The 26797-nt window shown below is 60.5% G+C and overlaps 1 protein-coding gene across 2 annotated transcripts in view; it reads left to right on the forward strand.

Annotated features, from left to right (window-relative positions):
* Positions 1–26797, forward strand: part of SSPO (SCO-spondin) — a 59480-nt gene that overhangs the window by 20686 nt on the left and 11997 nt on the right. For both annotated transcript variants that reach the window (XM_077995117.1, NM_001358799.2), the window contains 44 exon segments: positions 3–221; positions 329–456; positions 1160–1304; positions 1384–1534; positions 2062–2134; positions 2881–2938; positions 4425–4595; positions 4879–5022; positions 6477–6647; positions 6732–6896; positions 7631–7810; positions 7911–8033; positions 8159–8288; positions 8372–8497; positions 8681–8772; positions 10027–10200; positions 10512–10676; positions 11359–11611; positions 12859–12905; positions 13085–13255; positions 13643–13774; positions 13991–14136; positions 16067–16161; positions 16803–16855; positions 17049–17255; positions 17404–17574; positions 17699–17778; positions 18770–18939; positions 19495–19541; positions 19633–19824; positions 19944–20114; positions 20345–20545; positions 20869–20965; positions 21069–21268; positions 21555–21721; positions 22811–22941; positions 23066–23289; positions 23621–23662; positions 23812–23967; positions 24488–24697; positions 24897–25064; positions 25833–25964; positions 26059–26305; positions 26575–26727. In XM_077995117.1, the coding sequence (XP_077851243.1) occupies positions 3–221; positions 329–456; positions 1160–1304; positions 1384–1534; positions 2062–2134; positions 2881–2938; positions 4425–4595; positions 4879–5022; positions 6477–6647; positions 6732–6896; positions 7631–7810; positions 7911–8033; positions 8159–8288; positions 8372–8497; positions 8681–8772; positions 10027–10200; positions 10512–10676; positions 11359–11611; positions 12859–12905; positions 13085–13255; positions 13643–13774; positions 13991–14136; positions 16067–16161; positions 16803–16855; positions 17049–17255; positions 17404–17574; positions 17699–17778; positions 18770–18939; positions 19495–19541; positions 19633–19824; positions 19944–20114; positions 20345–20545; positions 20869–20965; positions 21069–21268; positions 21555–21721; positions 22811–22941; positions 23066–23289; positions 23621–23662; positions 23812–23967; positions 24488–24697; positions 24897–25064; positions 25833–25964; positions 26059–26305; positions 26575–26727 (6478 nt within the window).

Genomic DNA, 26797 nt, shown 5'->3' on the forward strand with positions numbered 1-26797 from the left:
AGACCCCTGCTATTCTCCCCTGGGGCTGGCAGGACTGGCCGAGGGGAGTCTGCATGCATCGTCCCAGCAGCTGGAACACCCCACCCAGGCTGCCCTCATGGGGGCTCCCACCCAGGAGCCCAGGCCTCACGGATGGCACGCTGGAGGGCATGCTTATGCCAAGTGGCACACTCGGCCCCATTACCTGCAGCTGGACCTGCTTCAGCCCCGGAACCTCACTGGTCAGTGAGGAGGGCAGTGCTTGAGGGGAGGCAGTGGTGATGGTCGGGGGCAGGTGTAGCTCCTTCAGCTCTGACCTCTGCTCTTACCCTGGCCCCTCCCTCCCCAGGCATCATAGTGCCAGAGACTGGCTCTTCCAACGCGTCTGCCACCAGCTTCTCACTCCAGTTCAGCAGCAATGGTCTACGCTGGCATGACTATCATGACATCCTGCCTGGCATCTTGCCCCTGCCCAAGGTACCACCCGCCCAAGGCCGATGGGGCCAGCGGCCCACCATGCCCTTTTGTGGGTTCCATAGTCTTTGTCCCCAAGGGCCTTCCAGTCTCCCTGAGGGGCATGGCCTGCATTCGATGCTTGTTGAATACCTGGTGAGTAGCAGGGACTGTGCTCTGTGGAGCTGAGGCTTGGGTGCCACTGTCACATGGATGCTGGAAACCATCCAAGTGGCTCAGACTCAGGGCAGGTATGTGAAACCTACGAGGGAGAGAGGGTGTGGAGACACCAAGTTCACTGAGGGCCTCTGGGAGCCCAGACCCCCGCAGGTCTTTGTGGAGAGCAGCCTGGGCACAGCCCTCCCCTCAGGGGGTTTGCATCCTTCCTGGAGACAAACCGCACGAAGCGGTAGGAATCAGTCCATGCTATGTGTTAAGTCTTAGCTGTTTCAGGAGCACCTGCTCTGTGCCAGGTGCCGAGCCAGGCCCTGGGGACACAGCAGTGAATGGGACCTGGCCTTTGCCCTCGGGGCACCTCCAGCTCAGCAGGAGGAGCTCAGTCCAGGACCAGCTCCCTCCAGCCTTGAGAGCCCAATTCCTACTGCCAGGGTGGGGGGCATGGCTCTGGGATGGCCGTGAAAACTGGGGAAAAAGTGGGGTCACTCAAAGTCATGAGGTCAGCCTGAGAAAGAGGTGAAGCTCAGTCAGCAGCATCCTCTGCCGGCAGCTTTTCCCCAGACACTGGGACGACCTGGACCCTGCCGTATGGACTTTTGGCCAGATGGTGCAGGCGAGGTTTGTCAGGGTGTGGCCCCGCGATGCCCACCACAGCGATGTCCCCCTGCGGGTGGAGCTGCTGGGCTGTGAGCCAGGTACAGGTTGCACCCGGGTGGCAGGGCAGGAGAGAGAGGGGCCATGGGAGGAGCCCTCAGCCATACGTCCTCTACACAGGGTCCCCACCGGCACCTCTGTGCCCAGGGGTTGGACTCCGCTGTGCCAGTGGTGAGTGTGCCCTGAGAGGGCGCCTGTGCGACGGTGTTCTGGACTGTAAGGATGGCTCGGACGAGGAGGGCTGTGTGCTGCTACCTGAGGGCACTGGCAGGTATACTGTGGCCGGCTGTGTGCAGCTCACGCCCTTGGCCTGGCCTTCGAGGGGACAGCCATGTGGGAGGGGCCCGACGCTGCCTTCACCCCCCAGGTGCCCAGACCCTGCATGCTGAGGAGCTGCAGCTGGGTGCCTTCAAGGCCCTTTCCCACCTGGATTCTAGGATTCCCTGCCTTTCTCATAGTTGATGCAGGGGTTCTCCAGGTGTGGGCCCTGGACCAGCAGCATTGGCAGCACCTGGAACTTGTTAGAAGGGCAGGTTCTCGGGCCCGCCCAGACCTGCAGGGGTGGGGCGCAGTAATATGTGTCTTACAAGCCCCTCAGGTGATTCTAACCCACGGCCAAGTTGGAAGCTACTGTTGGGAACATCACCTTTGTCCACCCTCAGTGGGCAGAGTCCTTCCTGGATGCCCACCCCAGCAAAGACCCCAGGCCCAGCAAAAGCACACTGATGCCCCTGCCTGGAAGCGGGGCACTGGTGCTGGCAGGGCCCCTGGAGCCCTTTTGGCTATTTTTCTCCCCAGATTGCATTCCACAGCCAAGACCCTGGCCCTCTCCTCCGCCCAGCCGGGACAGCTGCTGCACTGGCCCGGGGAGGTGAGTGTGGAGCCTTGGGCCCAGAGGGTGGAGTGAGGGTACAGGGACCTTGCCTCAAGGCCTCACCAGCTCTGCTCCTGCACCAGCCGGCGGCATCTCCCCTCTCCGCAGCATTTCCTCCTGTGTGTTCCCTGGTACTGCTCTCAGGAGGCTTCCCGGTGCCTGGCAGAGGGCTGAGGGCTGGGGCAACACAGAGATGCAGAGATGTGCAGGGAGAGCGAGGGCCCAGAAGGGTTTGGGGACAAGAGAAGCCTGAACCTCTGATAGGGAGCTTATGCCCACGGGGCAGGCACCAGGGCATCTGGTGCTCAGAGCCGAAAAGAGCCCTGTGCCCGGGTCCCCAGGGGCTTCCGGGACAAGACTTGAGGGCTGGAGAGGGGTGTCTGTAGTGTGGAGAAGAAGGCGCGGAGCATCTTCCTACCTGGAATAGCCTGGTCAGGAACCCAGAGTGTGTGGGTGGAGTGGGGGGGACATGTGCATTGGATGGGGGAAGGGGAGTTTGAGGGGCAAGAGCTGAAATGGATCACCATGGTGGGTTCTGAGAATAAAGTCCCTGAGCTCCTTGAGGGCAGTGGGCTGGTACCTGGAAGCGCAGTTGCATCCTCAGCTCTGCCCTGGGCTGTGGGGGAGGAAGATGGACAGGAAGCAGTGCTGGGACTGTGAGCGCCCAGGCTGTATCCTCAGGGGATGGGAGCTGCCCTCAGGGCCTGGGACTGTGCAGGGTGCTCAGCCCTCTCCCTCTGCAGGGCCTGGCAGAGACTGAGCACTGGCCTCCCGGACAGGAGTCCCCCACGTCCCCAACAGGTGTGTGCACAGACTCCAGACCCCCCCAAACCCTTGTCCCACCTGTTCTTCCAGAGCCAGGGGCAGTTACATCTCAGGGGTTCAAATCCCCTTACCCCTGACTTCCCCACAACCGAGAGAGTCACAGGGTTGGCTCAGGGAGGAGACACTAGTCACTTTGGACATGACCAGGTCCTGCCCCTGCCCACCCCCTCGGATTCCAAGGTATGTGGGCTGCAGGTAGGCAGGGCGGGTGGCTCCAGGCCAGCTCCCAGGACGGAGCCTGTGCCCAGTAATGTGGCTGCCTCCCCAGATGCCTGGTCAGGACATGTCTCCCCCATGGGGGTGGGAGGCCACTTGACTGCACCCTGTACTCCCTCTGCTCACCATCCAGAGAGCCAGGCCCCCCTTTCTGAAGCATTTGCTGGCAGCAAATGTTTCTTAAGTGGGCACGGGGGTTGGATGTGGTCATGAAGTTGGCGTGCTCCTGTATAAGAAAGGAAAGGGCTCTGCCTGGTTGTGAACCGGCTTCCCTGGAGCTACCTGATTATTCACCTCCCTGCTAGCCAGCAGACAGCTGTCTCCTGGAGGGCCTGCTGTCCTGCGGGGATGGGGTGCGGTAAGAGGGCTTTTGGTGTGGGGGAGTTCCTGCCCTCATTTCTAGCCCCTATGGGAAGGACCTGGGTGGGGCTTGGGGCAGCAGGGGCTGGAGAGGAAGGAGGGTGAGGGCGCCGGGGCTGCTCTTTCATTCTGGCTCATCCTCCCCTGTGCCTCACCGTGCCACCTGCCTGGGCCTCAGCTTTTCCCCATCTGTGACACTAGAAGGCCTTATAGACAACTGTGGCCCCTCCCTGTGAGTTCTGATGGAAGTTATTCAGAACCTGGCCGGACTGTTTCTGTGTCTTTTGTGAAAAGCAGACAAAGCAATTGATTCCACCCCTCAGATCCATAACATGCAGACCCACGGGATACATTCTAATTTCATTCTCAGTCTGGTTCTAAAAAAAAAAAAAAAAAAAAAAAAGGCTGTCTTTGAATGCATCTCTTGCCAGAAAATGAGACTCTTAACTCTTTTCACTGTAGCTGCCAGGAAGCCCAAAATCAGTTTGTTGTTGTTTGTTTGTTTACAACAGAAACAATGAACTCACCCTGAGTCTATGGTAGTGTTTACTCCCTCTGCTGCTGTGTTAAAATGACCTCAGTTCTTTCTCTCCCTAAATATCTTATTTTATGGTGAGTTTGAACTTGGAAGTTGCCATGTGTTTCTTTTTGGGGAATAGAATAAAAATCTCAGATCAAAACAAGTCTTCTACTTTCAGCCAAAGCCCTTCTTGTGCTCCTTGGATTTTTTTGATCCAAGGCCTCTCAGAAGGTGGGGTGTGGTCTGCAGTACCTGTGATTACTTTGCACCACCCAGAAGCCTGGGATACCCTCTCAAGGGCCCCCATCTTCCTTTCCTGGGAAGGGGAGCTGGGTAAGCCTCACCTCCCTCCACCTCCACCCACAGAGACAAGGCCCGTGAGTCCTGGCCCAGCCTCTGGGGTACCTCACCATGGGGAATCCATGCAGATGGTGACCACCACCCCCATATCCCAGATGGAGGCTAGGACCCTGCCACCAGGTATGGCAGCTGTGACGATGCTGCCCCCACGCCCAGTGACTCCAGCGACCCCTGCTGGTAAGACACCAAGCCCTTCTACCTGTGTGCAAAGCCTCTGTGAGCCCACCTTCCTTGTGAGGGGGACAGAGGCCCTTTGTTCAAGATCACACAGCTCAAGGTCATTTTGGGGAGGACCCAAGCATCCTAGCCCAGTTTACCCTTTTTCTATTATCCCAAGATAGGCAGAGTGAGGAATAGCAGATGCCAAAAGGAGGGAGGTTGGGGGCTTCAGGGAGGTGATGAAGGAGAAAGGATAGGGCAGGCCAAGTGACTGATCAGCCAGCTGTGGTGGTGCCCACAGGCCAAAGTGTCGCCCCAGGGCCCTTCCCACCTGTGCGGTGTGGCCCCGGCCAGATGCCCTGTGAGGTGCTGGGCTGCGTGGAACAGGCGCAGGTGTGTGATGGCAGGGAGGATTGCCTCGACGGCTCCGACGAGAGGCACTGCGGTGAGCTGCTGGAGGGCCTGCCATCCTGTGGGTAGGGGGTGGCACTTATCCTTCAGTGTAGGAAAGTGTCTGCCCTCATTTGTAGCTCATATTGGAAAGGATTTTGGAGAGGCTTGGGCAGCAGGGAATGGAGAGAATGGGTAAAAACAGAAGTGTGCATGTCTTTGGGTATGGTCAAGATGGGGAATAGAACAGGCCTTGGGTCTCAGCCTGTTTTATAAAACCTGTTTGACCTTTGAAGAGACTCATCTATTTACTCACCCATCCAACAGTCTACCTATCCCTCTATCCATCCATCCATCAGCCACCCATCTTTCCGTCTACCCACCCTCCCATCCACTAACCCACCCACTCACCCACCCATCCATCTATCCATGCATCCATCCACCCACCCACCCACCCACCTACCCCTCTATCCATGTATTCATCAGCCACCTATCATCCATCTGTCTACTCACAAATCCATCCCTCAATCCATCCACCCATCCAGCCAGCCACCATGCATCTATCTACCCATCCATCCATCTATTCACCCATCCATCCATCCATCCATCCATCCATCCATCCATCCATCCATCTAAATCCACCTACCTACCCCTCTATTCATGTATTCATCAGCCATCCATCCAGTCAGCCACCCATTCATCCATCTACCCATCCATCCATCAGTCCACCCATCCATCCTTCAATTTATCCATCCATACATCAGCCACCCATCCATCCGTCCACCTACCCATCTATCCACCCATCCATCCATTCATCCATCCACTTACCCCTCTATCCATTCATCTGTCAGCTACCCATCCATCCACCCATCCATTCATCCATCCATCCATCTGACACCCACCCATGCATCTATCAGCCACCCATCCATCCACCCATGGATTCATCTACCCACCCCTGTATTCATCCATTCATTGGCTACCCATGCATTCACCTACTCACTCATCTACCCATCCATCCATCCACTCACTCATCCATCCATTCACTCACCTACCCATACACCCATCCATTCATCCATTCACCCACCCATCTATCCATCCATCTTTCCATCTACCCACCCATATATCCATCTATTCATGTATTCATCCATCCATCCATGCAAAGTAGATCACTGTGATCAAAGCTTAGTCTTCCAATCATGACCAAAGAAATCAAATGTTAATCACAAGAATGGCCACCCCAGGGAGTATACATTCAGAAAGAAGGTACCTAAGCATCTAGAATCTCTGTGTGAGAGCTTGTGTAGACCAAAGACTCCATGATCTTACCAACACATCATGAAAGGAAGCCTGCTCTGGGCATGGGATGCAGGAGGCATTAGTAGGAAGGGGAGGCCAGGGGCTCCAGTCAGCAAGCTCACTTCGGCTCTTGGCCTGAGTTAATGGGCTGAGTGTATCATCCTGCCAGGAATCTACTTATGTGGCTCCCTTCTCTCCCTGCCTTGTGAGCAGCAAGCACTGTGCCCTTCACGGTGCCTACCATGGCCCTGCCTGGGCTTCCAGCCTCAAGGGCCCTCTGTTCCCCAAGCCAGCTGAGCTGTGGCAGCGGGGAGTGTCTGTCTGCTGAGCGGCGCTGTGACCTGCGGCCTGACTGCCAGGACGGCTCGGACGAGGATGGCTGTGGTATGTGCCAGCAAGGGCAGGGGCAGCCCTGAGGGCCCCCTCCTGCATGAGCCCCTCTGAGCCCCAGCCCCTATTCCCCTGCAGTGGACTGCGTGCTGGCCCCCTGGTCTGTCTGGAGCAGCTGCAGCCGCAGCTGTGGCCTGGGCCTCACCTTCCAGCGCCAGGAGCTGCTGCGGCCTCCTCTGCCAGGGGGCAGCTGCCCACCTGACCGGTTCCGAAGCCAGTCCTGCTTTGTGCAGGCCTGCCCAGGTAACCCTGCACCCCAGCCTTCCCTCAGGAAAGCCCCTGCTCCCAGAGGGAAGTGGGGAAGCCCCCCATCCAGTCTCCTCAGGAACCTTCAGGTGGGAAACCTGGGGTGGGTTTCCATCTGGGACCCTCCCAGCCAGCCCTGCCCCCCTTTCCTGCCTGAGCCGAGACTCAGGTTCTTGTGTATAGCCTGGAAATAATGGTCATTCCTGCCTCAGAAGGCACTGCAAGGATTAAGGGAGATGACGTGTGGGGGTGTTTAGAGCTGGGCCTCAGGTGTCAGCCAGCTGTGCCACTTGTCCCTGGGTGCCATGCTGAAGGCCTTGTCACTCTTTTATTCCGTCAATCCAAGGGAGTGGCCCTCACCCACTTCTATGCATGGCAGAGAGGGGCTCCCCATACAGGGGCCTCTTCAGCCCCACCCTGGCTCCTCCCTGGTTGTGATGGCCCTACAGCTGCCATCAGGGCAGCTCTCCCCAGGATTCCCGCAGTCCCAGCCCCTTCCCGGGGAGCAGAGCTTTTGTCCTGGGAGGCACCTAGAGCCCTTTCTCCAGGCACCTGCCACCTAGGGGAGGTTTTCTGGGACAGAAGAGGAGCTGTGGAGTGCCCGGGGCAGGGCCCCTGGCTGCCTTGCTGGCCACTGCCCAGGCTGGGGAAGGAGGGGAGCCCTGGCTCCAGCTACTCTTTCATAGCCTGTGTCTCCTGGGCCCTTCCTGATGGTCTTCCTTCCCCAACAGTGGCTGGGGCATGGGCCATGTGGGAGGCCTGGGGGCCCTGCAGTGTCTCCTGTGGGGGTGGCCATCAGAGTCGCCGGAGAAGCTGTATGGACCCCCCACCCAAGAATAATGGTGCCCCCTGCCCCGGGCCCTCCCAAGAGAGGGTACCCTGCGGCTTGCAGCCCTGCTCAGGTGGCACAGGTAAGGGTGAGCTGGGCTGGGAGCAGGGAGAGAGCACTGTGGGCATGAGGTAGTTGGACCTCTGAGCACTCAGGCTCACCTAGTGCCCATCTCCCACCAGACTGCGAGCTGGGCCGTGTGTATGTGAGTGCTGATCTGTGCCAGAAGGGGCTAGTGCCCCCGTGCCCACCCTCCTGCCTGGATCCCAAGGCTAACAGAAGCTGCAGTGGGCATTGCGTGGAAGGTGAGGCAGACCTGGCCTGCAGGGAGACTGTGGGGTGCCCACCCAGGCCCACCAGCCCCCAGTCTCCAGCTTCCCCTCACTGCTGTGCCCCTTGGGGCTGAGTGCCCTCTTCCACACACACCCAGGATGCCGCTGTCCCCCGGGACTCCTTCTGCATGACACTCGCTGCCTGCCCCTCTCTGAATGCCCCTGCCTGGTGGGCGAAGAGCTGAAGTGGCCGGGGGTGTCCTTCGTCCTGGCCAACTGCAGCCAATGGTGAGGGCGGCCGCACCAGGGAGGGCACTGTGCCGGGGTCTCCCCAGCCCTGACCAGTTCCTCAGCCTCTCCCTCCCCTGCAGTGTGTGTGAGAAGGGGGAGTTGCTGTGCCAACCAGGGGGCTGCCCCCTGCCCTGCGGCTGGTCAGCCTGGTCCTCCTGGGCTCCCTGCGACCGCTCCTGTGGCTCTGGAGTGAGGGCCAGGTTCAGGTGTGTGACAGCGGGTGGGCGGCAGTGTGAGAAGGAATGGTGGGGGCCAGGGAGGCAAGGAGCCAGGCTAGCCCTGAGGGGGCGGTAGGGGGAAGATGGTGGACAGGTGATGAAGGATGAAGAAGGCAGGAGTGAGGGCAGGGAGAGAGCAGAGCAGGTGCTGAGGGCTGCCTCTCTCCCCAGGTCTCCCTCCAACCCTCCGGCAGCCTGGGGAGGCGCCCCCTGTGAAGGTGACAGGCAGGAACTGCAGGGCTGCCACACAGAGTGTGGGACAGGTATGGCAGGGAGCCTGGATGCAGGAGCCCCCTCTTCCTCATCCCAATTCTGCACCCTGGGAACACACAGGATGAGACCCACTGGCCACTCTATGTGGGGGATCGGTAATGCCTTTGCAGTCTGAGAGGCAGCCCTTGAACTGGCCTTGGTGGAGGGGCTTTGATAGGGAGAGGCAGAGACTCCCGCCCAGACTGCCCGGGCGCCAGGAGCAGGCTGGCCTGGGTGGAGCAGGCGACCGCAGAGCTGGGTGAGAGAGGTGAGGCTGAGGGTTTGAGGGAGGCCAGCAGCAGCATTTAGAGGCCAGATGAAGGTGCCAGATGGTTTCTCTCTTTCCACCCACCGGGTGCCCCTCAGACAGTGCCTGTGTCAATGGAGGTCTCTGCAGAGCAAACCCAGCCTCACTGGTGTGCAGGGCAATGGGATGAGGTGGGCAAAGGGAAAGAAAGAGGAGTGGGGGAGGGGAGGGGGAAGAGAGGCAGGGCGCATCTGGGGTCTGGGCCAGGATCTTTGCAGTAGGAGGGAAAGAGGGGCCAGTGGGGAGTGGCTGGTGGGACATTGACAGTGTCCACAGGGACTCTTAATTAGTTTCTGGCATAGAAGGATCAGGAAGCGTTGATCTGGGGGAAACATGAGGATTTTTGGTGGTCCTTCCTGCTGAGGTGCTGTCCGAGTCCAGGAGAGAGATGTGGGAATGTAGTCGAGCCCAGGTTCACAGGAGGCTCCGTGCCTGGCTCTGAGGGTGAGAAGTGGGGCTGGAGGCCGGGTGCAGTGGCCCACGCCTGTAATTCCAGCACCTTGGGAGGCCAAGGTGGGAGGATTGCTTGAGGCCAGGAGTTCAAGACCAGCCTGGGTGACAGAGAGAGACCCCATCTCTAAAAAAAATAAAAAAATAAAAAATGTAGCTGGCCGTGGTGGCGCACGTCTGTGGTCCCAGCTCCTCGGGAGGCTGAGATGGGAGATCACGTGAGCTTAGGAGGTAGAGGCTGCAGCAAGCGATAAGCATGCCCACTGCACTCCAGCTGACAGGTCCTGTCCTCAACCCCCCAAAACAGAAAAAAGGACTGCAGGGGGGGGTCCCAGCAAGTGAGCTGAGAAGGGGCAGAGGCTGCACCCTGAGCCCAGAGCAGCCTCCCTCCTTGTGAGCCCTCTTCTGCCCACCTAGTTTCTCAGACCTAACCCAGGCTCCCCGACCCTCCCCAGCCCTGCCAGAAAAGGCCTTTGCACAAATGGCCTGTCCTGTTCACCCTCCGCAGAGGTGCTGGGCTGGATGCCCTGGACTTCCTGGTCCTCCTGCTCCCAGAGCTGCCTTGTCCCCGGAGGGGGCCCTGGCTGGCGCAGTCGTTCCCGACTCTGCCCCAGCCCTGGGGATTCATCCTGCCCAGGAGAGGCCACCCAGGAGGAGCCCTGCAGCCCCCCTGTATGCCCAGGTACTCCCCCTCAGGCTCAGGTGTGGCTCGGACACTGGGGTGGGATGAGAAGCAAAGAAGAATGCCCCCTTGAGCCGGTTCTAGACACCTGGAGGGGGGGCCAAGGGTTGGAGCAAACCTGGCTGTTGTCCTTAAGCCTCTCCCACCCCAGCCATCACCCAGGAAGCCAGCCTGAGTGGTAGATGTTGGTGGGAGCTAGAGGCTGCAGTTAAGACTCTGCAAGCTACACAGCTCCAGCCCCACAATGCCCTGCCCTGGACTGTCTTTGCCGTGCCGGTGTCTGTGACTCTGGATTGGGCTCTTCCTGGCAGTGCCAAGCATCTGGGGTCTGTGGGCTCCCTGGTCCACTTGCTCAGCCCCCTGTGACGGAGGCATCCAGACACGTGGGCGCAGCTGCTCCAGCTTGGCTCCTGGGGACACCTCGTGCCCAGGACCCCACAGTCAGACCAGGGACTGCAACACGCAGCCCTGCACAGGTACCAGACTCTCTGCCTGTTTTGCAGTGGGCCTCCCTGGCCCAGCTCTGGGGATTTTGACCTTTTCCCCACCCTCACCTTTGCCCATCACTGTCCTCTGACTCCAGGCCAGGTAATGCCTGGAGCTAACGGAGCCTGGGATTTCCTGTGTCTCTTCTAGCTCCCTGCCTCTCCCACCTGCCTGGGACCAGGTCCCAGCAGCTGTAGCCCCTCAGCCCTTTGCTCTTCTTTGGTGGAGGCGAGCCTCCTTCCCCAGAGAACAGGCTCCCCGAGGGAGTCAGACTGGCCTTCCTCTGGGCAGAACACACTCACGGCCAGAATCGTGGGGGAGCAGAGCTCGTACTTTGAAGCCCCTGGCCCCTTCCTTACTCTCTCTCGTCCTCTGAGCGCTCCTTCTATCCCAGATGACTAGAGTCCTCGTGGTCTGTTTTCAAGAATATTTGTATTAAAATGGAGCAAAGCCGTGACTGTGTACTGGTGCCATCCCAGACACTGGAGCAAAGCTGTGAGGGTAGGGGCGGGAGGCGTGGCTTCTTTAGCACACTATGGCCCGGCAGGCTGCCGCCCCATGCCCTGCTTGCAGGTTCCCTTCCGCCCCTCTGCCTCCTTTCCCTTCCCATCCCTTCCCATCCCTTCCCATCCCTCCTGCCCCTGCTGAGACCTGCTTTGTCTTCCTATCCAGCCCAGTGCCCAGAGAACATGGTGTTCCGCTCAGCAGAGCAGTGTCGCCAGGAGGGGGGTCCTTGCCCTCGGCTGTGCCTGACGCACGGCCCTGGGATAGAGTGTTCGGGCTTCTGCGCCCCTGGCTGCACCTGCCCCCCTGGTCTCTTCCTGCACAATGCTAGCTGCCTGCCCCGCAGTCAGTGCCCCTGCCAGCTGCACGGGCAGCTCTATGCACCAGGAGCAATGGCTCGCCTGGATTCCTGCAACAACTGGTGGGTCATAGCGTCGGGGCAGGGTGGGAGAGGGGCCGGGGATCTAGGGGTGGGCAGGCGTGGGCTCCCTCCCATGAACACACCCCGTGGTGGGGTGCTCTGTTCCCCAAACACAACACAGCAGCCACGGGTGGCAGGCAGGGTCCTGGGAATACTAGAGCGAGTGGTCATCCCCATTTGACTTATGGGAAGATTGGGTCTCAGATCAATGGAGCGATTTGTGATAGAACTAGAGATGGGAAGGGGTCTAACCTCTCATCACAGCTTTCTCTGGTTCTCTTTCCTGAATATAATTTCATACCTGGGATCCACTTGATTTCTGTTCAGAAACATTCAAGTGCCCACCAAGCTGACATCAGGACCTGCCAGCAGAGGGTGCTCAAGCCATTTCTCTCTTTTTTCTTTTTCTTTCACTTCGTTTCCTTTTTTTTTTTTTTTTTTTTTTGAGATGGAGTCTTGCTCTGTCGCCCAGGCTGGAGTGCAGTGGTGTGATCTCAGCTCATTGCAACCTCTGCCTCTCAGCTCACTGCAACCTCCACCTCCCGGGTTCAAGCAATTCTCCTGCCTCAGCCTCCCTAGTAGCTGGGATTACAGGCACCTACCGCCATGCCAGGCTAATTTTTGTATTTTCAGTAGAGACAGGGTTTCACCATTTGGCCAGGCTGGTCTCCAACTCCTGACCTCAAGTGATCCACCTGCCTCAGCCTCCCAAAGTGCTCGGATTACAGGCATGAGCCACTGCACCCGGGCCATTCTTCATTTCCCTCTTACTTTTTACTTTATATACCCTGCCCCTCCTTCGATTTCCTCCTCCTTCATTCTTTTTCCCTCCTGTCCTTTCTTTCTCACTTTTTGTCTCTCTGATCTTTTTCTGGGACCTCCAGTATTTGATAAATAGGCTTTAAAACATGTATTGGGGAGAACAGCAAGTGTGGAGAAGTACCCAGTTCTCCTTCCTAGAAGAACTCCAGCTCTCTCTAAATCCCTCCTCCCTGCCCCGGCCCTGGAGGTCATTTCCCAATAAATACAAATGGATGAGACCTTGGGACAAAGGACAGCACAGAGCTTGGGTGTTGTGGGGCTCACTGAGGGTGCATCGTGAACTTCACAGAGGGCGTGGGCAGCAGGCTTCACACCCCAGACCCTCGGGTTTCTCTTCTGCAGTGGCCTCAGCTGCTTCCCCGGGGGTAAGGGCTGACTGTGGCCGTGATGGCCAGGTAGAGCCTTACTGCCGCCTCTCTCTGCAGCACCTGTGTCTCCGGGGAGATGGCATGCACCTCGGAGCACTGCCCAGGTACCCCCATGCTTGGGGCACAGGAATTGGGCAGTGGTGGGTCCTCAGGGACCATAGGGGAGTTAAGCCCCTTGTGAGATAAACGCCTGGGAGCTCGGTGGTCCCCAGGGAAGTTAGGGTATGAAAAGACTGACCTGGTTTCACACACACTGCCCTCTGCCCCCAACACGCCCTGGCAGTGGCCTGTGGCTGGAGTCCCTGGACCCCGTGGAGTCTCTGTAGCCGCAGCTGCAACGTGGGTATTCGGCGCCGTTTCCGGGCAGGCACTGCACCCCCAGCTGCCTTTGGGGGTGCTGAGTGCCAAGGCCCCACCATGGAGGCTGAATTCTGCAGCCTGCGGCCATGCCGAGGTGAGAGCTAGGACTGAGGTCCTGAGACCTCCTTAAAGAACCTTCCAGAGAGAAGCCAGGAAGACTCCCATCACCCCCACCCTGAACCTCCACAGACGTGCAAGAGACTGCGTTAAGAGATGCCACTAAGAGGTTGTCCCCAGAGACTCCTTGAGGGTCTGTTCCCTAACAGGGCCCCTCCTCAGAGTAGCCCCAGCTTCTCTCTAGAGACCCGCCCAGTTCTAGGCTGAATACTGGAGCCCCTCAAGCAGGTGTGAGGCACCTTAGGTAGGATATGACACTACAGGTGAAGCGGTGGAGGGATCCCACGGGTGTCTGGGTGGGAGGAGGAGAAGGTGAGGTGGGCACGAGAGGCAGGGCCTGTGGTGACCTGGGTACCACCCCCAGGTCCTGGTGGGGAATGGGGCCCTTGGTCTCCGTGCTCCGTGCCCTGCGGTGGTGGCTACAGGAACCGCACCCGGGGCAGTGGCCTGCACAGCCCCATGGAGTTCTCCACCTGTGGCCTGCAGCCCTGCACAGGTGAGAGCTGCCCTGGGGACCCTCCAGTTCTCATTCTTACCAACCCAGGGCACTGTCAACCCCCTGTCCGCCACCCCAGCACAGCCCTGTCCCTCAGCCATTGTGCAGCCCCCGTGACCACCCCACGCATACCCAGAGCTGGTGCCTCTCCCAGGTTGGGAGCTCAGGGGAGAGCTGAGTGCTCTGGGGCTGGGCTGTCAACTTCTATGTCCCCAGGGCCAGTGCCTGGCGTGTGTCCCAGGGGCAAGCAGTGGCTGGACTGTGCCCAGGGCCCTGCCTCCTGTGCAGAGCTCAGCACTTCAAGAGGGACTAACAAGACCTGCCACCCTGGCTGCCACTGCCCCTCTGGGATGCTCCTGCTGGTGAGTGTCCCCGTGCCTGGCCCCAGCGAGGCCTCCGCACAGCTTGGGGACCGTGGGGTGGCAGGGAAGGGACAGGCAGGATCTGGACAGCGAAGAACAAAGGGTATGGGGCTGGAGACAGGGAGACCCTGCAAGGTTGAGGAAAGGGTACTGAACTCATGGGCCATAACTCAGCTCCGGCAGGAACCAGCAGGGGATCCTGGGCAGGTCTCATCCCTCTCCCATCCCTTCCCCCTGTCCGCCATCTGTCTTGACTCTCCCCACCTGTGTGAGCCTCCTGGGGCTGCTGTCACTGAGTGCCTGAGATCCTGGGCAGGTCTCATCCCTCTCCCCTCCCTCCCCCTGTCCCCCATCTGTCTTCCCTCTCCCCACCTGTGTGAGCCTCCTGGGGCTGCTGCCACCCAGTGCCATGCACTGGGGGGCTTGAGCAGCAGCCCCTGATGGTCTCACAGATCCTGGAAGCCCAGGACCATGGTGTTGGTGGGTAGGCTCCTTCTGAGGGCTGCAAGGGAGACTGTTCAAGGCCTCTCTCCTCTTCTGGGAGTTTGCCAGAAATCCTTGGCACTCCTTGACCTATAGGTGGCCTTCTCCCTGTCTCTTCACGTCATCTTCCCACATTTTCTCTTCTTATAAAGGACACAAGATGCATTAAAACTAGGGCCACCTCAGTGACCTCCTTTTAACCCAATCACCTCTGTACAGACCTCATCTCCAAATAAGCTCCCATTCCCAGCGACTGGGGCTAGGACTTGAACTTGAGGGTTTGGGGGGCCACAATGCAGCCCATGGACCACCCACCTCTGTTTCTTCACTGGTGAAAAATGGTAATAGGTCTAGAAGGTCTTTGTGAATTGTCCCTGCTCAAGTGCTCTGTGCACTATGTTATCACCAGTTATTTATCGAGCACCTACTGTATGTTTAGTCTCTGGCTGAGCGGTTCTGTGGGGAAGGAGTAGTCTCTGCCCTCAAGAAGCATCTAGTCTGGGGAAACCAGACCCAGAGCCCCTAAAATGAAGATGAAGCCATCAGATGGGCAGGAAGTGAGCTTTGCACATTGTGGAGTAGGCTGGGTCAGCCATGGAGGGCTCCCTGTAGGAGGTGGTCCTGACTTGAACATCAGAGATTGGAGGGTGTGGAGAGTAGGGAGGCATGGCAGCCTTCCTGGAGGAGGTGGTCCTGCACTTGAAGATCTGAGATTGGAGAGCAGAGAGGTGGCCACTCTAGTCAGAGGGTGGTGGCAATTGGGGCTAGGAAATGCTGGCTGCATGGTGGGATTGAACAAAGCCGTGGGGTGAGTCATAGGGTGTGGTTAAGGGACATGTTGTAATCATATCTGAGTTCAAATCAGGCTCTTTTACTAGTAGCCCAGCAAGCTTGGGGGTAGTATTCCCGTGCCTCAGTTCCTTCCTTTGTAAATTAGGGTAAAATTACAGCCAGTCATAGGAGTCAGTGAGACGGCGCAGGGAAAGTGCTTCCCAGGCCCTGGCCCGTAAACTTCAGTGAATCGTGTGCCACAAGGTGGCTGTTTATTTTAAATCTGAAGGACTTCTGTCCAGTCTGCCTGTGCACCACGTTTTTCTGTTTTTATTTTGTTGATGAAAGTGTGTCTTTTCCTACCATTGCTGTACAAATTGCACAGTTCATGTTTTCATGGCTGACTTCACAGGGATTCGACAGTTCAGTCTCATGTCCTGCAATTTGAGATGGTCTTTTTCTCCTAGAAATTGGAGGGTCCATCCCCCCATGGCCCCCAAGCCGATGGTCCGCATTTGCCTGGCAGGAGGGCAGTGGGGAGAGCTGCATGTCTGTGGAAGGAGGGTGGGTGGCTTTTAAGGGGGAGCTTGAGGATTGCATGCGGGCTCTGACCAGGGGTGGGGAGCCCAGGCCCAGCCCAATGGAGCCAGAAGATGATAGAGGGTTTCGATTCCAGAACAATGTGTGTGTGCCCACCCAGGACTGCCCTTGTGCCCACGAGGGGCACCTCTACCCTCCAGGCAGCACTGTGGTTCGTCCATGTGAAAACTGGTGAGACACCGCCCCCACCTCATTATGGCCCTGTGACTGTCCGTCCTCAGAGGCAGGGACTTTGGCTCCAGTTGGGGACAGAGACACACGTGCCCCCCACCCCCAGCCCCTCGGCATAGTCGTCCAGCCCTCTAAGGCTGCACCTGCCTGTACCCCTCCCTTCCCCTGTCCCCCATCTGTGTTCCCTCTCCCACCCTGTGTGAGCCTCCTGGGGCTGCTGCCACCGAGTGCCATGCACTGGGGGGCTTGAGCAGCAGCCCCTGATGGTCTCACAGATCCTGGAAGCCCAGGACCATGGTGTTGGTGGGTAGGCTCCTTCTGAGGGCTGCAAGGGAGACTGTTCAAGGCCTCTCTCCTCTTCTGGGAGTTTGCCAGAAATCCTTGGCACTCCTTGACCTATAGGTGGCCTTCTCCCTGTCTCTTCACGTCATCTTCCCACATTTTCTCTTCTTATAAAGGACACAAGATGCATTAAAACTAGGGCCACCTCAGTGACCTCCTTTTAACCCAATCACCTCTGTACAGACCTCATCTCCAAATAAGCTCCCATTCCCAGGGACTGGGGCTAGGACTTGAACTTGAGGGTTTGGGGGGCCACAATGCAGCCCATGGACCACCTGACCCTCTGCTGCTCCCCACAGCTCCTGTGTCTCCGGGCTTATCGCCAACTGCAGCTCCTGGCCTTGTGTGGAGGGTAAGGAAGCATCCCCACTTCTGACTTGCACCCCAGCTCCCCCATCCCTCGGCTGCAGGAGCAGGCCAGGGCTGAGACTGGGGGAGGAAAGCCATCAGGTGAGGTGGGGAGCAGGGGCACCATGCTCCATCTTCAGCCTGTCCAGCTTGTGCCTATCCCCCTCCTGCCTGCCTGCCTCCTGGGCATCCCCTAGGTGAACCCACGTGGTCACCCTGGACCCCTTGGAGCCAGTGTTCAGCCTCCTGTGGCCCTGCCCGACGCCATCGGCACCGGTTCTGTGCCAGGTCCCCCAGTGCAGCGCCATCCACCGTGGCTCTGCTGTCCCTGCCAGCCACCCACACACCTCTCTGCCCAGGCCCCGAGGCTGAGGAGGAGCCATGTCTCCTGCCAGGGTGTGATCGTGAGTGCCTGCCTGCCCTGCCCGCCTGGACCCTCCTGCGGAGCCCAGGGTGGTGCCCACTGTGCGCTGTGGATGCTGCTGCCTTGTACCAACTGCCCCCTGGCCCCAGCTAAGCCCCTCCTCACTCCTTCCTGTGCTGTCCCCCCAGGAGCTGGGGGATGGGGTCCATGGGGAACATGGTCCCACTGTAGCCGGAGCTGTGGGGGAGGCCTGCGGAGCCGGACCCGGGCCTGTGACCAGCCCCCACCCCAGGGCCTGGGGGATTACTGCGAGGGGCCGCGGGCCCAGGGGGAGGCCTGCCAGGCTCTGCCCTGCCCAGGTACCTGCCAGGGATGGGGATGGGGATCAGGGACGGAGGAAGGGGAGTTAGAGGAAGCATTCCAGGGAGACAGGCCAGGGTGGATGACCCCACACAGCTCTTAGCCCATCCTGTCTGCCCTCAGTGACCAACTGCACCGCCATTGAAGGGGCAGAGTATAGTCCCTGTGGCCCTCCATGCCCTCGCTCCTGTGATGACCTAGTGGTGAGTCCCAGCTCCCTTGGTACTGCCACCTGACCCAAGGCCCACTTTGCGGGAGGGCAGGGCATGGCTTTGGGCTCATGGCCTCTTTTGCTGGGGCCTGGACAGCCCAGCACAGGTGGGCATGGGTGGGGGCTCTGGCTTCAGTTCATGCCAGAGCATGCCAGCCCATCCCAGAGAGACACCAGCCTCGCCCCACAGAGAGCCAGCCTCACCCGACAGCCCTTGTCTATAGATCAGACAATTATGACAGAAATGGCATAAACACGAAGGAAGGGGGAAATCATCTCGAACCTCATGAGCACGTTGGTGTCTAGATCTGCATGTGTGCGTGGGTGGGGGAGTGGGTGTCCACTGTGTGCCCACCCAGGCACCCTGGACACAAAGGGAAGCAAACATAGGGTCACCACGGAGCCCACATTTTGGGCTGAGCAAGACGGACATGCAGGAAAGAATGGACACAGTAGGGGCCATGAAGAATGAGGTAGGGCTTCGAGGCCTTGGGTGTGGAGGGGCTAAGGGAGATGGGGACAGAGAGGAGAAGAGAAGGTTGTTGCAGGCAGTGCCTGCTCCCAGCCGCCCCAGGACCTCCCAGCTCCTTCCCAAACTGCCCCCTTGCCCAGCCAGCTCCCCAAGTTCTAGAGAGGTCTGGGACATGCCCCAGGTCCCAGGCCATCAGTCCAGGTCACCTGCTGGAATTGGGGTTTTACATTTGGGAACACCTAGCTCCAGATCCCTGCCCCAGGGAGCCAAAGGGAACCTGCTCAGCTGCTCCTCCCTCCCCTCCACCCCCAGGGAGGGGCCAACCCAGAGACTCCAGTGGAAACTGCAAGGCTGGGTCCCCTTCCTGCCTTTCTCATTGGCACCACAAGGTGTACTCTGTGTTTAAAATGTGAGGCCTCTGTCATACTTTCCTCCCCAGCCCCTTGTTCCGTTGTCTTCCCTGCATAGCTTTCCTTTTTCTGCTGATGGCCCCCCACTTACTGTCCCCCAGCACTGCGTGTGGCGCTGCCAGCCTGGCTGCTACTGCCCACCAGGCCAGGTACTGAGTTCCAACGGGGCCATCTGCGTGCAGCCGGGTCACTGTGACTGCCTGGACCTGCTGACCGGGCAGCGGCACCATCCGGGTGCTCAGCTGGCAAGGCCTGACGGCTGCAACCACTGGTAAGGGGCCCCCGCCGTGGCGGGAGGCAGGGATGCCAGCAGGAGTCGCCCCACTTCATCCCATGCTCTTGAGCTCTCCGGAGTCTCCGCGGATGGTCACATTTGCCCCCCACAATCCCTGAGCAGATGTGGGCAGGCACCATGACCCGTGTCTGATAGGCGAGGAAGCTGAAGCTAAGCCTGTGTGTCTGTAGGGGCTGGGCGTGTGCTCAGGGGCAAGAGGGGTCTGGGCAGGAGGAGCCTGGGCAGGAGGAGTGACAGATATGGCATTCACAACCCATCTGACCACACAGTTGGCTCCCGGGTACCTGTAGTCCTTCGTCAAGAGAAGGCATCGGCTGGTGACCCCGAGAGGGCCAACTAAGTGGGACAGGGAACAGGATGGGGAGGCACTGGAGAGCTGGGAGAACAATGGATGGGGCACTGTCTGGAAGAACACTGAGGATCAATCATAAGGATGAGGGGAGGGGAGAGGCAGTGGGGGGGTGCAGGGTTAGGGTTTGGGGTGGGACTGAGCTGCTGCCTCTTCCTTCTGTGTCTGCACCCCCTGCCTAGCACCTGCCTGGAGGGGAGGCTGAACTGCACAGACCTGCCCTGCCCAGGTATGTGCCCAGCTTGGAGGGAGGCAAAGAGGAGGGCCTGGGACCGGGGAAGGGACGGGTTGCACCCCAGTGCCCTCCGTTCTCCTCACAGTGCCCGGAGGCTGGTGCCCATGGTCGGAGTGGACACTGTGCTCCCAGCCCTGCAGGGGCCAGACCAGGAGCCGCTCCAGGGCCTGCACCTGCCCCACTCCTCAGCATGGGGGTGCCCCATGCACCGGGGAGACTGGGGAGGCAGGGGCCCAGCATCAGAGGGAGGCCTGCCCCAGCTCTGCCATGTGCCCAGGTGTGATGCCCCACGAGGCCTACGTCCCTCCCGCAAAAGGCCCTAAACCCCTGCTCCAACCCCGCTGACCTGGGGCCTCCTGGGCCTCCTAATGCCGGTGATCTGTCTTCCTGGCACAGTGGACGGAGCCTGGGGCCCGTGGGGGCCATGGTCTTCCTGCGACACGTGCTTGGGGCAGTCCCACCGGAGCCGGGCATGCAGCCAGCCCCCCACCCCTGAGGGAGGGAGGCCCTGCCCTGGGAGCCACACGCAGAGTCGCCCTTGCCAGGACAATTCCACCCGGTGCACAGGTCAGGCTTCAGTAAGGTCTGGGAGGGCGCCTCTAAGTCTAGGGAGATGCTGACTCTGGCCTCTGATCTCCACACATATCATGTTACTCTCTCAAGGGACAGTTCCCAGGCCATCAGTCATGGACCTGGTCTAGGCGGCGGGCCCGAGTAGGGGATAGGCATGGCAGGAGGTCTGCAGATCTCTCAGGATGCCCTTCCGTGACCACCCTCTCTGCTTTCTTCTTGCATAGACTGTGGGGGTGGCCAGAGCCTGCACCCCTGTGGGCAGCCCTGCCCCCGCTCCTGCCAGGACCTGTCCCCTGGGAGTGTGTGCCAGCCAGGCTCTGCGGGCTGCCAGCCCAGCTGTGGGTGCCCCTTGGGCCAGCTCTCCCAGGATGGGCTGTGCGTGCCCCTGGCCCGCTGCCGCTGCCAGTACCAGCCTGGAGCCATGGGTGAGTGCCTCCCCTCTCCCCCAGGCCCCAGCACTGCAGTGCCACCTGTCCAGCCCCTGTGCCACTTCCCCGGGGGCCCAGCCTGGGGCTGCAGGACAAAAATGAGCAATTACCAGCTCTCTAGGCTTTTGTGTCCCTCAACCCACCCCACCCCCAAACCCAGGGCTGTCTGGTTGGAGCGTCTACCTCCCTTGTTCAGGACATAGGGTGCCATGCAGTAGAGGCAAGAGGGTGGGGAGTAGAAGGCCATGGGGTGGGAGAAAGGATGGATGGGGGGAGCTGAGCTGTCTGGAGCCCCCACCCCCCACTCCTGTGCCCCTCAGGGATCCCTGAGAACCAGAGTCGGTCAGCAGGGTCTAGGTTTAGCTCCTGGGAGAGCCTGGAACCAGGAGAGGTGATCACTGGGCCGTGCGACAACTGGTAAGCCAAGAAAAGTGGGGACAGGGAGGCGCGTAGAGCCCAGGAGGGGAGCCCTCAGGGCACGGGGCTGGTCCTGTCTCTGAAGTCCCTCCCTTGTCCCCAGCACCTGTGTGGCAGGCATCCTGCAATGCCAGGAGGTGCCCGGCTGCCCGGACCCTGGGGAGTGGAGCTCTTGGGGCCCTTGGGAAGACTGCAGTGTTTCGTGTGGGGGTGGGGAGCAGCTGCGCTCCCGGCGCTGTGCCCGTCCTCCCTGCCCAGGGCCTGCCCGCCAGAGCCGCACATGCAGCACGCAGGTCTGCAGAGGTGAGCACCAGCCCGGGACCTAACCCCCCTCTGACCTTTGAGTCCCATCCTGGCCTTTGACCCTGACTCATGGTGGTTGCCTTTTGGCCTTTCCCTCCTCACTCCCACCTGTCCCCCAGTGCCCTCCCACCATCGATGGACAAGTGAAGGAGGACTCAGCCAGACTGTGGGAGCCTGTGGGAGGGGGCAGTGCCTATGGCAGGGGGATGGGCAGGTGAAAGGCGCTCCCTGAGGTGGGCAGTGAAGGCCGGGGCTGGAGCAGGTGCTGATGTGTCTGCTGCCTCAGAGGCAGGTTGCCCGGCTGGCCGCCTGTACCGCGAGTGCCAGCCCGGCGGGGGATGCCCCTTCTCCTGCACCCACATCACGCAGCAGGTGGGCTGCTTCTCCGAGGGCTGCGAGGAGGGCTGCCACTGCCCCGAGGGCACCTTCCAGCACCGCCTGGCCTGTGTGCAGGTCAGAACCTGTCCACCACTCCTTGCCCTCCCTGCCCTCCCTGCCCTTCCTTTACCTGTCCCCTCTGTCATGTCTGTCACTTTTGCAGACCCTGTCGCCCCTGGGCAGGCCCCTATGCAGAATACAGGCTGGTGAGGCCACCTGAGGCCTCTGCTGACAGCGTCGGGGGCAGGCAGACTTAGACGCAGACTCCCGGGGTCCCTGGTTCCCCGGGAATGGGGGACACCTGCCGCCTCTGGACTTGCCTGGCCTCTGCTCCTGACCGGCACATCTCCCAACCCTGCCGGGGCTCTCACCCGCCCCTGTGTTTCCCACTGACCCCTCATCCTGGCAGGGAGGGGCAGTTTCCTGCCAGGTTCTCATGTCCCCCAACCTCACTGGCCCAGCCTCACCTTCCTGTCCTCCACTGTGGGGCATGGGTCTTCACCGCTCCTCTCTTGCCTATCACACACTTGTGGGAACAGTGCCCCTCACCTTCACTCCCCTTGGCCTCAGCTGGTCCCCCGCTGTGCATCCCAGCGGCAGCCGGGGCCAGCTCTGCTCTGCTGAGCCCAGCGGGCACACAGGGATCCCTTTCCTAATCCTAAGGCCGGCTGCCCAGTGGCCACCCCTGAGCCAGAGTTCCAGGATGCCATAGCCAGGAGGGACCAGAGCTGCTACTTACCTGGTCTCACCTCCTAGACCTAGAGATGGTGACAGTGAGACCCAGAGAGGGGAGGGGACACACCAAGGTCACACACAGCAGCAGAGCCAGACCCAAACCTAACATCTCGATTCCTGGCTGAGGCTCTTTCTGCCCCCCCACCACATCTGAGTCTGTGAGGGCCTGTGTTGGCGCCTCCTTGTGTCCTGCTGGGCACTCTGTGTGGGGAAGCCAGCTCAGGCCAAGCCCAGGCCATGCCCCTCTCATGGTGTGCTCATTTCCCTGACGTGGGTGAACAGCCCCTGCTCCTGGAAATGCTTTCCTGGAGCCTGAAGCCCTCTTCTGGGTCCTCACACTGACCCTCCCCAAGTCTCTCCAGGGGATGTGCCCGGCCCTGGGTGGGTGGCCTGTGCTGTAATGCTGTCTGCTCTGCCCCACTTCCCCAGGAGTGCCCTTGTGTGCTGACAGTCTGGCTACTGCAGGAGCTGGGAACCGCCAGAGCTGACCCTGGTCAGTCCCTTGGGCCTGGAGATGAGCTCGGCTCGGGTCAGACACTTCATACAAGCTGCGGCAACTGGTGAGGGGGATGGTGAGGGTCAAGGAGATTTTCAGTGGAGGGAGGGGTTAGAGGGTAAGAGACCAGGAACCCCAGTCTGCCCTCTGACCCCACCTGTGCTGGGTTAACCTGGCTCTTCCCCCAGCTCCTGTGCACATGGGACGCTGTCTTGCTCCCTGGAGGACTGCTTCGAGGCCGGTGGTGGTTTCGGTCCCTGGAGCCCGTGGGGCCCATGCTCCCGCTCCTGTGGTGGGCTGGGCACCCGCACCCGCAGCCGCCAGTGTGTGCTCCCCATGCCCGTCCCCAGTGGTCAGGGCTGCCGTGGGCCCCGCCAGGGCCTTGAGTACTGCCCCAGCCCAGACTGCCCTGGTAAGGATAACAGGAAGGTGGTGGGCAGGGCTGGGGTCAGGATGGCACTGGACAAACATCTAGGAGGTCTTCTTGGAGGAGGCAGTATCTGAGGGGTTTTGAGGGAGGGAGGGAACTTTGACCAGTATTGGAAGGAAAGGAACGGCTTGAGCAAAGGCCTTGATCCTGCAGTGAAGTGCTGTGCTTGGGGCCTGGGTGTCCACAGGAGCTCAAGCTGAGGAGGGCTGGACTAGATAGCTGTGAGCCCACAGTGCCAGCTGCCAGCCTTAGGCGGGGTCCTGGTGCACTGTGGGTACAAAAACATTTCTGAGCGGGGTTTCCTTTGGCACAGGGGCTGAAGGGTCCACGGTGGAGCCAGTGACAGGCCTTCCAGGTAGCTCCAGACTCCCTGCACCTCTGCCTCATGGCCTCCCTGTGGGAAGAGCAAGCCCAGGGACCCTTTCCCTCTCCCCTGCTTCCTGGAGAGGCTGAAGCTCAGGGCCGACTCATCCCAGGAGGCGCCCTCCCCACTCCCTCCCCCAGGTGGCTGGGGCCCGTGGTCCTCCTGGTCCCCCTGCTCCGGAAGCTGCACGGACCCTGCTCGCCCTGCATGGCGCAGCCGCACCCGCCTCTGCCTGGCTAACTGCACCATGGGTGACCCATTACAGGAGCGCCCCTGCAACCTGCCCTCGTGCACAGGTGCACCTTCTAGCCTCAACCTCTGACCCCAGCCACCACCCTCAGACAACTCATTGTAACCCCCAAGTTCCAACATCTAATACCTCTCAAGTAATCATTGGTTTCTAGTGTTGACATCTCATTTCAAATCAGTGGCTGACTCCGGGCTCTGGGTCCTCTTTGCCAACCTCAGCAGCTGCTGGGGAGCCCAACTTCCAGCACATCCCTTGTTCTCTTGTGTGTGTGCTGAACTCTCCAGCCACCCCAAGGTCCCACCCAAATCTCTCTGCAGCCCTGTGAGTCTGGGATTACTGTCCCCGATGAGAAAAGGGGATACTGAGGCCCAGTTGTCAAAGCCGCACAGTAGTCAATGTCAGATCCAGACGGAGAGCCCAGAGCTCTGGACGAGGCTGGCCTGGGTGGTAGAGTTCTACCCTTAAGCCTGGGTGGTGGAGTTCTATCCTTAAGCTGGGAGCAGAGGGGAAAGGCTGGGCAGGTGTCGTGCAGCCGGGACTGGCTCCAGCTCCGCTTTGTGTCACAGAGCTGCCCCTGTGCCCTGGCCCTGCCTGTGGGGCTAGGAACTGTTCCTGGACCTCCTGGGCCCCGTGGGAACCTTGCTCCCGCAGCTGCGGGGTGGGTCAGCAGCGCCGCCTGCGGGCATATCGTCCCCCTGGGCCCAGCGGGCACTGGTGCCCCGACATCCTTACCGCCTACCAAGAGCGCCGCTTCTGTAACCTGCGAGCCTGCCCAGGTGAGGCAGCTGGGGGAGACCAGGGCGTACCCTAGGCTCTGCCCCTGGAAGGCCCCTGGCATCAGTGCCCCCTCCCAGGCACCCAGCCTACCTGCGTGCACTTCCGTCTCTCGCACCAGATCCTGACCTGGGCTCGTGGGAGAGGTGGGGGCCCCTGCCTGAGCCGACCCCTCAGGTGGCCGTTCTCTTTCCCACACAGTGCCCGGGGGCTGGTCACGCTGGAGTCCCTGGTCCTGGTGTGACCGCAGCTGTGGGGGAGGCCAATCCCTGAGAAGCCGCAGCTGCTCGAGCCCCCCACCCAAGAACGGGGGTGCCCCCTGTGCTGGGGAGCGGCACCAGGCCCGGCTCTGCAATCCCACGCCTTGTGGTATGTCAGTGGTGACAGTCCTGTCCCACCCCTATTGGGCTCCACTCTGCATGGGGCCCGGCTGCTACCTCATGGGCCAGTTTGGAAACTGAGCCCTCTGGGTGGATGGCTGGGCCTGGCATTGGGCAAGGATACCCTGAGTGCGTCTGTTGTCTGTGCCAAGGCCCAAAGATCCACCCCGGCCACCCCAACCAACAGGAGCTCCTCCTCTCGGCTTTCCCACCCCCAAGGTGGGAAAGAGCCATCCAGTCCTGTCACGAGTTTTGGAGGCTTTGACAGTGGCCCTGTCAGGAGCGGGCGTGGCACTTGTGGGTGGTGGATGGAGCCAGTGACTGTAGCTGAACCTGCGCCACCTCCTGTCACCCCCAAGCTTCAGCTGCTTTAATTGGCCCTCCCCAGCTCACCAGGCCCGTGGCATGGGTTCCCCCAGGGCTCCCCTCCTCTGTCCCCACCCACCCTCTGGGGGTCACAAAAGAGGCTCCAGGTGACACTGTTGGCTTTTGAGACCCACAAATGTAGTCCACCTCCGCAAACGTTTACTGGGTACCAGGGTAGGTGCTGAGAACTCACAGGAGGTGAGAGGCACTCACTGTCTACCTAGAATGTCCCAATCCCAGAGTCTTCCTGAGTCTTCTGTGTTTCAGTGGGCACCAACGTGGGGGATGGGATGGGTCCTGTAGCTTCATGGATGTAGGGAGTCCCCAGCAGGGAAGAGGGAGGGTTTCTGAGCCCTGGGCCCTCCTGACTCTGGGCCCCCCATCTGCTTAGAGGCCGGCTGCCCAGCAGGCATGGAGGTGGTCACCTGTGCCAACCGCTGCCCCCGCCGCTGCTCAGACCTCCAGGAGGGAATTGTGTGTCAGGACGACCAGGTCTGCCAGAAGGGCTGCCGCTGCCCAAAGGGTAGGTGCTGCCCTGTCCTTCAGGAGTATCAGGGTGGCTGAGTGGGAAGGTGTGGGTGGGGCCAGGGGTGCCAGCTCCAGCCCTTGCCCCACAGGGTCTCTGGAGCAGGATGGCAGCTGCGTGCCAATTGGGCACTGTGACTGCACCGATGCCCAGGGCCACATTTGGGCCCCGGGGAGCCAGCACCAGGATGCCTGCAACAACTGCTCATGCCAAGCTGGGCGGCTCTTCTGCACGGCTCAGCCCTGCCCGCCTCCCACCCATTGTGCCTGGAGCCGCTGGTCGGCCTGGAGTCCCTGCAGCCACTCATGTGGGCCCGGAGGGCAGCAGAGCCGCTTCCGGTATGGGGCTGGCAGGGCTAGAGGTCCCCTCTGCCACCCAGGGCCTCACTCTGCAAGGCGCAGTCTCCCTTCTGACAGAGAGTTCCTGGGTCCCGCTCTCACCAGCGACAGCACCACCCCAGACCCTGGGCCAGCTCTGTCCCTGGTTGCCCTGGCTTTTCCTTAGCTGTCTCCATGCACACCCTGAGGTGTCCCGTCAGGGTGTCTCACCAGAAGACAGACAAGTGATGAGGGGCCTGGGCCATCTCTCACCTCCTGGCCCCACCCAGGTCCTCCACGTCGGGCTCGTGGGCCCCAGAGTGTCGGGAGGAACAGTCCCAGAGCCAGCGCTGTCCTCAGCCCTCGTGCCCACCCCTGTGCCTGCAGGGCACTCGCCCCCGTGCCCTGGGGGACAGCTGGCTGCACGGGGAGTGCCAGCAGTGGTGAGTGCAGGGCAGGGAGCGGGGCTGGGACCGCCCTGCCGGAGAGCAGCGTCCTGAGTCCTGGCTCTTT

Source organism: Macaca mulatta, chromosome 3, assembly GCF_049350105.2.
Source record: "Macaca mulatta isolate MMU2019108-1 chromosome 3, T2T-MMU8v2.0, whole genome shotgun sequence".
NCBI lineage: Eukaryota > Metazoa > Chordata > Mammalia > Primates > Cercopithecidae > Macaca > Macaca mulatta.